The following is a 13956-nucleotide window of genomic DNA, read 5'->3' as shown; positions in this document are numbered from 1 at the left end:
TTTTTCACTTTATATATTCACTTTATATATTATCTACCTCACTTGCTTTGGCAATGTTAACACATGTTTCCCATGCCAATAAAGCCCTTGAATTGAATTGAATTGAGATAGAGAGAGAGGGAGCGAGAGCAAAAGCTGGAGAGAGAGAGCTGGAGAGAGTGAACTGAAGAGAGAGAGAGAGAGAGAGAGAGAGAGAGAGAGAGAGAGAGAGAGAGCGAAAGCTAGAGAGAGAGAGCTGGAGAGAGTGAACTGAAGAGAGAGAGAGAGAGAGAGAGCTGGAGAGAGAGCTGGAGAGAGAGCGAGAGCGAGAGCGAAAGAGAGAGAGAGAAAGACCAAAATAATGGTGTTCCAAAAAAGGTCCAGTCAACAGGACCACAAATACAAATTCCATCTAGACACTGTTGCCCTAGAGCACTGTCTGTCTGCAAATTACCTGTGATGTCTAGTACTGTATTTACATTTGACGGTGCTTTAATAGCGTGAAAGACTTGTATAAGGGTGAGAGATGGACTTGTGTGATCCCGTCAAGGACATAGAGTAGACAGAGTAGTAATCTACAGTAGGGTAACTGACCTGTGTAGATGAAGCGTCCGGGAGTGCCTTTACAGAACTGCTTGGACTTATAGGAGAGGGTCACCTCCACCACCCCTGGGATGTGGCGGGGCGGAGTCTGTACCCGGATGGCATGGGGCGTAATGAGCTGCAGGAGGAGAGAGAGAGAGAGAGAGTGAGAGAAAGAGAGAGAGAGAGAGGGGGTATAAGGAGAGGGAGAGAGAGAGAGAGAGAGAGAGAGAGAGAGAGAGAGAAAGAGAGAGAGAGAGAGAGGGGGGTATAGGGAGAGAGAGAGAGAGAGAGAGAAAGAGAGAGAGAGAGAGAGAGAGAGAGAGAGAGAGAAAGGGAGAGGGAGAGAGAAAGAGAGAGAGGGAGGGGGTATAGGGAGAGAGAGAAAGAGAGAGAGAGAGGGGGTATAGGGAGAGAGAGAGAGAGAGAGAGAGAGAGAGAGGGAGAGAGAGAGAGAGAGAGAGATAGAGAGAGAGAGAGAGAGAAAGAGAAAGAGAAAGAGATCTTAGAATGAACTATTAAAGACTACCAGAACCCACTGGATTCTCCAATTACCTTGAATGAGTTACAGGACAAAATAAAAACCCTCCAACCCAAAAAGGCCTGTGGTGTTGATGGTATCCTTAATGAAATTATCAAATATACAGACAACAAATTCCAAAGGCTATACTAAAACTATTTAACATCATCCATAGCTCTGGCATCTTCCCCAATATTTGGAACCAAGGACTGATCACCCCAATCCATAAAAGTGGAGACAAATTTTACCCAAATAACTTCCATGGAATATGCGTCAACAGTAACCTTGGGAAAATCCCAATTGGCTTTTTACCAAAATACCGTACAACAGACCATGTATTCACCCTGCACACCCTAATTGACAACCAAACAAACCAAAACAAAGGCAAAGTCTTCTCATGCTTTGTTGATTTCAAAAAATACTTTGACTCAATTTGGCATGAGGGTCTGCTATACAAATTGATGGAAAGTGGTGTTGGGGGTAAAACATACGACATTATAAAATCCATGTACACAAACAACAAGTGTGCGGTTAAAATTGGCAAAAAAACACACAAATTACTTCACATAGGGTCGTGGGGTGAGACAGGGATGCAGCTTAAGCCCCACCATCTTCAACATATATATCAACGAATTGGCACAGGCACTAGAAAAGTCTGCAGCACCCGGCCTCACCCTACTAGAATTCAAATGTCTACTGTTTGCTGATGATCTGGTGCTTCTGTCAACAACCAAGGAGGGCCTACAGCAGCACCTAGATCTTCTGCACAGATTCTGTCAGACCTGGGCCCTGACAGTAAATCTCAGTAAGACCAAAATAATGGTGTTCCAAAAAAGGTCCAGTCGCCAGGACCACAAATACAAATTCCATCTAGACACTGTTGCCCTAGAGCACACAAAAAACTATACATACCTTGGCCTAAACATCAGCGCCAAAGGTAACTTCCACAAAGCTGTGAACGATCTGAGAGACAAGGCAAGAAGGGCATTCTATGCCATCAAAAGGAACATCAATTTCAACATACCAATTAGGATTTGGCTAAAAATACTTGAATCAGTCATACAGCCCTTTGCCCTTTATGGTTGTGAGGTCTGGGGTCCGCTCACCAACCAAGACTTCACAAAATGGGAAAAACACCAAATTGAGACTCTGCATGCAGAATTCTGCAAAAATATCCTCCGTGTACAATGTAGAACACCAAATAATGCATGCAGAGCAGAATTAGGCCGATACCCACTAATTATCAAAATCCAGGAAAGAGCCGTTAAATTCTAAATTCTTAAATTCAATTAGTCAACAATTAATTCAATCCCTTTTAGACAACTTCCTGGACAAAACGTTCCACTGTAATAGTGAAGGTGTAAACTTGGCAGCAGAAAGACTAAACAGTATATTTGGCCTCTAAGCTTCGATTTCAAATCAATCAACCGATACCCAAATAAATTTTACAACAATGACAAATGGTTTGATGAAAAATGCCTAAAACTAAAAAAATTATTGAGAAACCTATCCAACCAAAAACCTAGAGACCCAGAAAACCTGAGTCTACACCTTCACTATGGTGAATCATGGTGAAAAAGAAGGAACAGTACGTCAGAAATCAGCTCAATGTAAATGAAGAATCCATAGACTCTAACACGAAGACTTATCTATCCAAAATGGAGATGTTAAACCACTTCTCCAAATGTTTTGTCTCTATAACAGAGAACAAACAGCAACAACATATACATGATCAAATACAAATCTTAGATTCTGCTATTAAAGACTTCCAGAACCCACTGGATTCTCCAAATAGATTGACTGAACTACAAGACAAAATACAAACCCTCCAACCCAAAAAGGCCTATCCTCAATGAAATGATAAAATATACAGACCACAAATTCCAATTGGCTATACTAAAACTATTTAACATCATCCTTAGCTCTGGAATCTTCCCCAATATTTGGAACCAAGGACTGATCACCCCAATCCACAAAAGGGGAGACAAATTTGAACACAATAACTATCGTGGGATATTCGTCAACAGTAAACTAGGGAAAATCCTGTGCATTAACATTAACAGGAGACTCGTACAATTCCTCAGTGAAAACAATTTACTGAGCAAATGTCAAATACGCTTTTTACCAAATTGCACTGCACACCCTAATTGACAAACAAACAAACTGAAAAAAAGGCTTCTCAGGCTTTGTTGATCTCAAAAAATCTTTTGACTCAATTTGGAATGAGGGTCTGCTATACAAATTGCAGCTTAAGCCCCACCCTCTTCAACATATATATAAACAAATTGGAGAGGGCACTAGAACAGTCTGCAGCACCCGGCCTCACCCTACTAGAATCTGAAATCAAAGGTCTGCTGTTTGCTGATGATTTGGTGATTCTGTCACCAACCAAGGAGGGCCTACAGCAGCACCTAGATCTGATCCCAACCAAGGAGGGTCTACAGCAGCACCTAGATCTGTACCCAAACAAGGAGGGCCTACAGCAGCACCTAGATCTGTTCCAAACCAAGGAGGGCCTACAGCAGCACCTAGATCTGTACCCAAACAAGGAGGGCCTACAGCAGCACATAGATCTGTACCCAAACAAGGAGGGCCTACAGCAGCACCTAGATCTGTTCCCAAACAAGGAGGGCCTACAGCAGCACCTAGATCTGTTCCCAAACAAGGAGGGCCTACAGCAGCACCTAGATCTGTTCCCAACCAAGGAGGGCCTACAGCAGCACCTAGATCTGTTCCCAAACAAGGAGGGCCTACAGCAGCACCTAGATCTGTTCCCAAACAAGGAGGGCCTACAGCAGCACCTAGATCTGTACCCAACCAAGGAGGACCTACAGCAGCACCTAGATCTGTACCCAACCAAGAAGGGCCTACAGCAGCACCTAGATCTGTTCCCAACCAAGGAGGGCCTACAGCAGCACATAGATCTGTTCCCAAACAAGGAGGGCCTACAGCAGCACCTAGATCTGTTCCCAAACAAGGAGGGCCTACAGCAGCACCTAGATCTGTTCCCAAACAAGGAGGGCCTACAGCAGCACATAGATCTGTTCCCAAACAAGGAGGGCCTACAGCAGCACCTAGATCTGTTCCCAAACAAGGAGGGCCTACAGCAGCACCTAGATCTGTTCCCAAACAAGGAGGGCCTACAGCAGCACCTAGATCTGTTCCCAAACAAGGAGGGCCTACAGCAGCACCTAGATCTGTTCCCAAACAAGGAGGGCCTACAGCAGCACCTAGATCTGTTCCCAAACAAGGAGGGCCTACAGCAGCACCTAGATCTGTTCCCAAACAAGGAGGGCCTACAGCAGCACCTAGATCTGTACCCAAACAAGGAGGGCCTACAGCAGCACCTAGATCTGTTCCCAAACAAGGAGGGCCTACAGCAGCACCTAGATCTGTTCCCAAACAAGGAGGGCCTACAGCAGCACCTAGATCTGTTCCCAAACAAGGAGGGCCTACAGCAGCACCTAGATCTGTTCCCAAACAAGGAGGGCCTACAGCAGCACCTAGATCTGTTCCCAACCAAGGAGGGCCTACAGCAGCACCTAGATCTGTTCCCAAACAAGGAGGGCCTACAGCAGCACCTAGATCTGTTCCCAAACAAGGAGGGCCTACAGCAGCACCTAGATCTGTACCCAACCAAGGAGGACCTACAGCAGCACCTAGATCTGTACCCAACCAAGGAGGGCCTACAGCAGCACCTAGATCTGTTCCCAACCAAGGAGGGCCTACAGCAGCACATATATCTGTTCCCAAACAAGGAGGGCCTACAGCAGCACCTAGATCTGTTCCCAAACAAGGAGGGCCTACAGCAGCACCTAGATCTGTTCCCAAACAAGGAGGGCCTACAGCAGCACCTAGATCTGTTCCCAAACAAGGAGGGCCTACAGCAGCACGTAGATCTGTTCCCAAACAAGGAGGGCCTATAGCAGCACCTAGATCTTCCGCACAGATTCTGTCAGACATGGATCTTGACAGCAAATCTCAGTAAGACAAACATAATGGTGTTCCAAAAAAGGTCCAGTTCCCAGGACCACAAATACAAATTCCATTGCCATAGAGCACAGGAAAAACCATATAAACCTTTGCCTAAACATCAGCGCCATAGGTAACTTCCACAAAGCTGTGAACGATCTGAGAGACAAGACAAGAAGGGCCTTCTATGCCATCAAAAGTAACATACAATTTGACATAGCAATTAGGATTTGGCTAAAAATACTTGAATCAGTTACAGAACCCACCAGCCAAGAATTCACAAAATGGAACAAACACCAAATTGAGACTCCGCATGCAGAATTCTGCAAAAATATCCTCTGTGTACAACATAAAATCCCAATAATGCATGCAGAGAAGAATTAGGCCGATACCCGCTAATTATGAAAATACAAAAAAAGCAGTTAAATTCTACAACCACCTAAAAGGAAGCGATTCCCTAACCTTCCACAAAGAAACCATCCCCTACAGAACCTGGAGAAGAGTCCCCTAAGCAAACTGGTCCAAAAGCACACAGACCCCACAGAGCCCCAGGACAGCAGCACAATTAGACCCAACCAAATCATGAAAAACAAAAAGATTATTACTTGACACATTGGAAAGAATTAACAAAAAACAGAGCAAACTAGAATGCTATTTGTCCCTAAACAGAGAGTACACAGTGGCAGAATACCTGACCACTGTGACTGACCCAAACTTAAGGAAAGCTTTGACTATTTACAGACTCAGTGAGCATAGCCCTGCTATTGAGAAAGGCAGACCTGGCTCTCAAGAAAAGACAGGCTATGTGCACATTGCCCACAAAATGAGGTGGAAACTGAGCTGCACTTCCTTACCTCCTGCCAAATGTATGACCATTTTAGAGACACATATTTCCCTCAGATTACACAGATCCACAAAGAATTAAAAAAACAAACCCAATTTTGATAAACTCCCATATCTACTGGGTGAAATTCCACAGTGTGCCATCACAGCAGCAAGATTTGTGACCTGTTGCCACAAGAAAAGGGCAATCAGTGAAGAACAAACACCATTGTAAATTCCACCCATAGTTATGTTTATTTATTTTCCCTTTTGTACTTTAACTATTTGTACATAACATGACATTTGAAATGTCTTTATTCTTTTGGAAGTTCTGTGAGTGTAATGTTTACTGTTCATTTCACTGTTTAATTCACTTTTGTTTATTATCTACTTCACTTGCTTTGGCAATGTTAACACGTTTCCCATGCCAATAAAGCCCTTGAGTTGAGTTGAGAGAGAGAAGAGAGAGAAGAGCAGGAAACCGACAGCCGTTAGTCAAGTCTCTGTCTTATGTCTAGTTGTGTTCTCCACATACTCTGTCCACCCTCTCTCTCTCTCTCTCTCTCTCTCTCTCTCTCTCTCTCTCTCCTCTCCTCTCCTCTCCTCTCCTCTCCTCTCCTCTCCTCTCCTCTCCTCTCTCCTGTCAGACTCTGTCCACCCTCTCCTCTCCTCTCCTCTCCTCTCCTCTCCTTTCCTCTCCTCTCCTCTCCTCTCCTCTCCTCTCTTCTGTCAGACTCTGTTAATTCTCTCCTCTCCTCTCCTATGTCAGACTCTAGGATTGTGAGTGGTACCCTTCAACACAACAACTCTCCACTGATCCCTACTTATGGGCCGTCAGGGAAACACTCTCCACACTTAGCGGTTACAGAGGGAAGGCTGGAGGAGGAAGAGAGGAGCGAAGAGGAGGACAAACTGTCGACAATGAAGTCCGAAACATAAACAAAACGTTTATTGAATTGATCACTTGTTGTGAATGAAGGTATTAGTGGTTTAAGTCTTCTGCACTGCAGCAACTAAGGACTTTCTGTTGAGAAGTGTTAAGTGTGTCTAGATGGTGTAAACACACACACAGACACACACACACGCACACACACACACACACACACACACACACACGCGCACACACACACACACACACACACACACACACACACACACACACACACACACACACACACACACACACACACACACACACACGCACACATACCCAAAGTAAGCATGCTATTGTTGGACTGGAGCCACAGCTCCCCTCACACCTGTTGTGTTTTAGAGAAGGTAAACAAACACAGGGCTTGAGTGGGGGTGAGGGAACAGCATGACAAGGACCAGTGTGTGTGTGTGTGTGTGTTCATTAGGCCTGCTCTTCATGGCCTCTCCTCATCATCAGCTGTGCAGGGCTGATCAGTATCGGAGGTACAGGGGTAGCGGGGGCTGGTTGGGTGATATTAGGGAGGCTCTGTAGGCCCCTGGGAGCAGGGAGCAAACTCATTCTCACCCCTGGCACATCCGCTATGGGAAAGCTGTAATTAGAAACACACTGTGGGGCGTCGGCACTTCCTACACGGGACCAATGGCCGGACAACACCTCAACCAACCAGCCTCTGAGAACAGCACAGAACACTGAGGACGGCAGACTGGGACAGTAGCTATGTAGGCTATACCACACAGCTATGGGGTGAGCAGAGAGAGAAGAGGGTCTACCTCTGTATGGACCCTCAGAAATAAACCCAGGGTTGAGGGTGGGTAAACAGACAGGGAGGGCAGGGCAGCTGGACAATTCTGGGGGGAGAGGAGAGAGAGAGGGCTGAGGGGGGAGAGGGCTGAGGGGGGAGGAGAGAGAGGGCTGATGGGGGAGAGGAGAGAGAGAGGGCTGAGGGGGGAGAGGAGAGACAGAGGGCTGAGGGGGGAGAGGAGAGAGAGAGGGCTGAGGGGGGAGAGGAGAGAGAGGGCTGAGGGGGGAGAGGAGAGAGAGGGGGCTAAGGGGGAGAGGAGAGAGAGAGGGCTGACGGGGGAGGAGAGAGAGGGCTGAGGGGGGTGAGGAGAGAGAGAGGGCTGAGGGAGGAGAGGAGAGAGGGCTGAGGGGGAGTGGAGAGAGAGAGAGGGCTGAGGGGGAGAGGAGAGAGCGAGAGAGGGCTGAGGGGGAGAGGAGAGAGAGAGAGAGGGCTGAGGGGGAGTGGAGAGAGAGGGCTGAGGGGGAGAGGAGAGAGAGAGAGGGCTGAGGGGGAGTGGAGAGAGAGGGCTGACAGGGAGAGGAGAGAGAGGGCTGAGGGGGAGAGGAGAGAGAGGGCTGAGGGGGAGAGGAGAGAGAGAGGGCTCAGGGAGGAGAGGAGAGAGGGCTGAGGGGGAGAGGAGAAAGAGAGAGGGCTGAGGGGGAGAGGAGAGAGAGAGAGGGCTGAGGGGGAGTGGAGAGAGAGAGGGGGCTCTTCTATCATTGCGTCCCAGATGTAGACTACAGGGTAAGGTGAACATACTGTACACACTCACGTACCTAAATCCCACTTCATCAATGCCATACTATCCCTGATTCCAAGGTCTACTCACCCAGATGTGGTCAAACGCTCATCATGTAGCAGCACTAACACAATCTATTCCCCTCACTGACGACTCTCACCCTAACAGTCGTTCACTGTAGCTAACGTTCATGTACGGTTCTATAGAATACATCCACAGTACTAAGTAGTGTCAGCCCCAAGCCACACGTCGCCAGTCCTACATGACTGCTAATTGAGTGGATCAGAAGAGCTGCTCTGAATAAATAGCAGCTGAATTTGTCCCCTGATCGGCCCCTGTGATGAATGGAGAGCTCCAGGAGATGAGAGTGTGTGTGCTGGTGTGTGTGTGTGTGTGTGTGTGAGGCATACAAAGCACAGATGAGAGACCAATCTAGCTCCGGCACGCACGCACACACGCACGCAAGCACACACACAGACACACACACACACACACACACACACACACACAGCCGTCAGCGTTTTACATGTCGTTAAACTGGCCCTTACAGAGCGCTTTACGTTTTATATTCAGCTCTTCAGCTGTGAGGGAGAATAAAAACCGGCAGCGAGGCTCCATTACATCTTTTAACGGCTGAGGCAGGACCACTCCTCACCATCACCGAGGTCAAAGGTTGACAAGGTCAAATTCAAGTGGAATGTATTGCGCAGGAGAAAACGGCATATTCTGACCAGTGCTTTTGAAAGCTGATAAAAATACACACAGTGTTATGCGATGGTGTCAGTTGAACTAACTTTTGTTTCCTGTCACGTTTCCAAACCAAAATTGCGAAAGTCTTGCTTAATATTTCTGGAAGACAACTACACTTCACAGTATTTCAACAACTGCAGAACTCTGTTTGATCCAGATGGTTTACTGCTATGTCTATCAGTATCTGGGGGGGGGGGGGGGGGGGGCTAGTTGGACTGGCTGGATTTTATCTGGGGGGGGGGGGGGGGGCTTTACCACAGCTGGCCTAGTTGGACAGGCTGGGTTTTATCTGGGGTGGGGGGGGGGGGGGGGGGGGGCTAGTTGGACTGGCTGGGTTTTATCTGGGGGGAGGGCTTTACCACAGCTGGCCTAGTTGGACTGGCTGGGTTTTATCTGGGGTGGGGGGGGGGGGGGGGAGGGGGGGGCTAGTTGGACTGGCTGGGTTTTATCTGGGGGGAGGGCTTTACCACAGCTGGCCTAGTTGGACTGGCTGGGTTTTATCTTTCAAGATAGAAATCTAGAAAAACTACAGTACTGTAAGGATACAATACAATACCAAGGACACTGACCCTACGGTCAGTATGGATGGGGTGTTTGTGTGGAGGGATGAGAGGGTGTGTGTGTGTGTGTGTGTGTGTGTGTGTCCGCATGTATCATCATGTACTCACCTCACTCCAGACCAGCATGGTGCCAAAGATGACCTGGAGGCCGTCGAAGAAGTTGTCCCCTATGATGATGACAGTTGCGCCCCCTGTTGTCCAGCCCTCACTGGGGCTGATGGCTTTGATGCAGGGGGCAGCTGCTTCCAGACACAGGTCAGGGCAGGGGGAGAGAAGAGGGAGGTAGGGGGAGAGGAGAAGGGAGAGGAGAAGAGAGAGGAGAAGGGAGAGGAGAAGAGAGAGGATGGGAGGGGGAGAGGAGAAGGGAGAGGGGAAGAGAGAGGAGAAGGGAGAGGAGAAGGGAGAGGAGAAGGGAGAGGGGATGAGAGAGGAGAAGGGAGAGGAGAAGGGAGAGGGGAAGACCGAGGAGAAGGGAGAGGGGAAGAGAGAGGAGAAGGGAGAGGAGAAGGGAGAGAGGAAGAGAGAGGAGAAGGGAGAGGGGAAGAGAGAGGAGAAGGGAGAGGAGAAGGGAGAGAGGAAGAGAGAGGAGAAGGGAGAGGGGAAGAGAGAGGAGAAGGGAGAGGGGAAGAGAGAGGAGAAGGGAGAGGAGAAGGGAGAGGGGAAGAGAGAGGAGAAGGGAGAGGAGAAGGGAGAGAGGAAGAGAGAGGAGAAGGGAGAGGGGAAGAGAGAGGAGAAGGGAGAGGAGAAGGGAGAGGGGGAGAGAGGAGAAGGGAGAGGGGAAGAGAGAGGAGAAGGGAGAGGAGAAGGGAGAGAGGAAGAGAGAGGAGAAGGGAGAGGGGAAGAGAGAGGAGAAGGGAGAAGAGAAGAGAGAGGATGCGAGGGGGGAGGAGAAGGGAGAGGAGAAGAGAGGAGAAGGGAGAGGAGAAGAGAGAGGAGGGAGGGGGAGAGGAGAAGGGAGAGGAGAAGAGAGAGGAGGGAGGGGGAGAGGAGAAGGGAGAGGAGAAGAGAGGGGAGGGGAGAGGAGAAGGGAGAGGAGAAGAGAGGGGAGGGGAGGGGGAGAGGAGAAGGGAGAGGAGAAGAGAGAGGAGAAGGGAGAGGAGAAGGGAGGGGAGGGAGGGGGAGAGGAGAAGGAGAGGAGAAGAGAGAGGAGGGAGGGGAAGAGGAGAAGGGAGAGGAGAAGAGAGAGGAGGGATGGGGAGAGGAGAAGGGAGAGGAGAAGAGAGAGGAGAAGAGAGAGGAGGGGAGGGAGAGAGGAGAAGGGAGGGGAGGGGAGGGGGAGAGGAGAAGAGAGAGGAGGGGCGGGGGAGAGGAGAAGGGAGAGGAGAAGAGAGAGGAGAAGAGAGAGAAGGGGAGGGAGAGAGGAGAAGGGAGGGGAGGGGAGGGGAGAGAGGAGGGAGGGGGATGGGAGAAGAGAGGGGAGGGGAGTGGGAGAGGAGAGGAGAAGAGAGAGGAGGGAGGGGGATGGGAGAAGGGAGGGGAGGGGAGGGGGAGAGAAGAAGAGAGAGGAGGGAAGGGGAGAGGAGAAGGGAGGGGAGGGGAGGGGAGGGGAGGGGAGGGGAGGGGAGGGGAGGGGGAGAGGGAGGGGAGGGGAGGGGAGGGGAGAGGAGAAGGGAAGGGAGGCAGACAGAAATGCAGCTTACAGTTAGATCACCTCAGTCTAGGAGGTTGGTTACACAGTTGAGAAACAAAATCAAATAGCCCAATAATATATAATAATACTGTATCTATATAATACCTAATACCTTATAAAGTACACGTTACACTGATGACAAACAGTACATAGAGGGACAGGACACACAGGGACAGGTGTGTGTGTTAGAAAGAGGGGTCTTGTGATTTAACACCTCTCAGGCCAAAGCAGGAAACCAAAAACATACAAAAAACTCCCACAGCTGGATCTAACTAAGAGTGCAGCGCTGCGCTCCACACACACACACACACACACACACACACACACACACACACACACACACACACACACACACACACACCAAACACACGGACACAAAACTCACCCACACACACCAAACACACACACACACACACACACCCTAGAAGAGTGATGGTGGTTTTAACCTCTGAATGGAGATCAGGCAGAAAAGCAGAGGATCATTTACAGCTGGAACTCACAGAGACCTCTTTAAAGGCCGCTGCTATGGGGAAAAACTCTCTCCTCCTCTCCCTCTCTCCCTCTCTCTCTCTCTCCCTCTCGCCGTCTTCCTCTCTCTCCATCTCTCTCCATCTCTCCCTCTCTCTCTCTCTCTCCCTCTCGCCGTCTTCCTCTCTCCCCATCTCTCTCCATCTCTCTCCATCTCTCCATCTCTCTCTCTCTCTCTCTTCCTCTCCCTCTCTTCCTTGCTAGAGCATGGTGAACTGCCATAGTGCAGTGGTCTAAGCAGCGTGCTCCGGCTCTGAGCCTCTTGAGTCTGCTCCTAGTACAGTACTCACTTAGCTCACCTTAATGAGAAATGAACAGGGACCAGCCATTGGACAGACCGGCAGGGAGGGGACCAGGATACATAGAGTTCTATACTGTATCTACACACTGTACCTTATGGCTCCAGAATGCTTTACTAGAGCACTAAGCTGGGTGTCCAGAGTCCATGTCTGAGAAAATGCTGTTTGTTGTACAGTAAAAGGTCAGTTGTAGTCAGTTGTACAACTAAATGCTTTAACCTAATCCTTCTGAATTAGAGAGGTGGGGGCTATAACCCCTCTGAATTAGAAAGGTGGGGGGCTTTAAACCCTCTGTATTAGAGAGCTGGGGGGCTTCAATCCCTCTAATTAGAGAGGTGGGGGGCTTTAACCCTTCTGAATTAGAGAGGTGGGGGGCTTTAACCCCTCTAATTAGAGAGGTGAGGGGGCTTTAACCCTTCTCAATTAGAGAGGAGGGGGGGCTTTAACCCTTCTGAATTAGAGAGGTGGGGGGCTTTAACCCTTCTGAATTAGAGAGGTGGGGGGCTTCAACCCTTCTGAATTAGAGAGGTGGGTGGCTTTAATCCCTCTTAATTAGAGAGGTGGGGGGGCTTTAACCCTTCTGAATTAGCGAGGTGGGGGGCTTCAACCCTTCTGAATTAGAGAGTTGGGGGGCTTCAACCCTTCTGAATTAGAGAGTTGGGGGGCTTCAACCCTTCTGAATTAGAGAGGTGGGGGGGCTTTAACCCTTCTGAATTAGAGAGGTGGGGGGCTTCAACCCTTCTGAATTAGAGAGTTGGGGGGCTTCAACCCTTCTGAATTAGAGAGTTGGGGGGCTTCAACCCTTCTGAATTAGAGAGGTGGGGGGGCTTTAACCCCTCTGAATTAGAGAGGTGGGGGGCTTTAACCCCTCTGAATTAGAGAGGTGGGGGGCATTAACCCTTCTCAATTAGAGAGGTGGGGGGCATTAACCCTTCTCAATTAGAGAGGTGGGGGCTGCCTTAATCCACATCCACGTATTCTACAGTAGAGTAGAGTAGAGTAGAGTAGAGTAGAGTAGAATGTGGTAGAATATAGTAGAGTAGAGTAGAGTAGAGTAGAGTAGAATGTGGTAGAATATAGTAGTGTAGAGTAGAACAGAATATAGTAGAATAGAGTAGAATATAGTAGAGCAGAATATAGAAGTGTAGAGTAGAGTAGAGTAGAGTAGAGTAGAGTAGAGTAGAGTAGAGTAGAGTAGAGTAGAGTAGTGCAGAGTAGAGTAGAGTAGAGTAGAGTAGAATATAGTAGAATATAGTAGAGTAGAGTAGAGTAAAATATAGTAGAATAGAGTAGAATATAGTAGAATATAGTAGAGTAGAGTAGAATATAGTAGAGTAGAGTAGAGTAGAATATAGTAGAGTAGAGTAGAATATAGTAGAATGGAGTAGAGCAGAATATAGTTGTGTAGAGTAGAGTAGAGTAGAGTAGAGTAGAGTAGAGTAGAATATGGTATAATAAAGTAGAATAGAGCAGAGTAGAAAAGTATAGAATAGAGTACAGTAGAGTAGAATATAGTACCATAGAGTAGAATAGAGTAGAGTAGAATAGAGTAGAATAGAGTAGCATATAGTATAGTAGAACAGAGTAGAGTAGAGTAGAATAGAGTAGAATAGAGTAGAGTAGAATATAGTAGAATAGAGTGGAAAAAAGTAGAGTAGAATAGAGTAGACTATAGTAGACTAGAGTGCAGTAGAGTAGAATATAGTAGAATAGAGTAGAATAGAGTAGAGTATAATAGAGTAGAGTAGAGTAGAATATAGTAGAGTGGAATATAGTAGACTAGAGTACAGTAGAATAGAATATAGTAGAATAGAGTAGAGTAGAGTAGAGTAGAATAGAGTAGAGTAGAATAGAGTAGAA

The 13956-nt window shown here is 48.1% G+C and overlaps 1 protein-coding gene across 10 annotated transcripts in view; it reads right to left on the bottom strand.

Moving 5' to 3' along the window:
• LOC110533327 (transcription factor COE1-A) overlaps positions 1–13956 on the bottom strand; it is a 306747-nt gene that overhangs the window by 77740 nt on the left and 215051 nt on the right. For 7 of the 10 annotated variants that reach the window (XM_036989681.1, XM_036989686.1, XM_036989687.1 and 4 more), the window contains exons 9-10: positions 9748–9881; positions 574–700 (exon numbers count right to left, since the gene is read on the bottom strand). In XM_036989681.1, coding sequence (XP_036845576.1) covers positions 574–700; positions 9748–9881 — 261 coding nt within the window. The remainder of the gene's footprint in view (positions 1–573; positions 701–9747; positions 9882–13956) is intronic. The other 3 variants (XM_036989684.1, XM_036989689.1, XM_036989691.1) reach the window with 1 other exon arrangement.

The sequence above is a fragment of the Oncorhynchus mykiss genome, chromosome 10, assembly GCF_013265735.2.
Source record: "Oncorhynchus mykiss isolate Arlee chromosome 10, USDA_OmykA_1.1, whole genome shotgun sequence".
NCBI lineage: Eukaryota > Metazoa > Chordata > Actinopteri > Salmoniformes > Salmonidae > Oncorhynchus > Oncorhynchus mykiss.
This window is presented reverse-complemented; position numbering and strand designations above follow the sequence as displayed.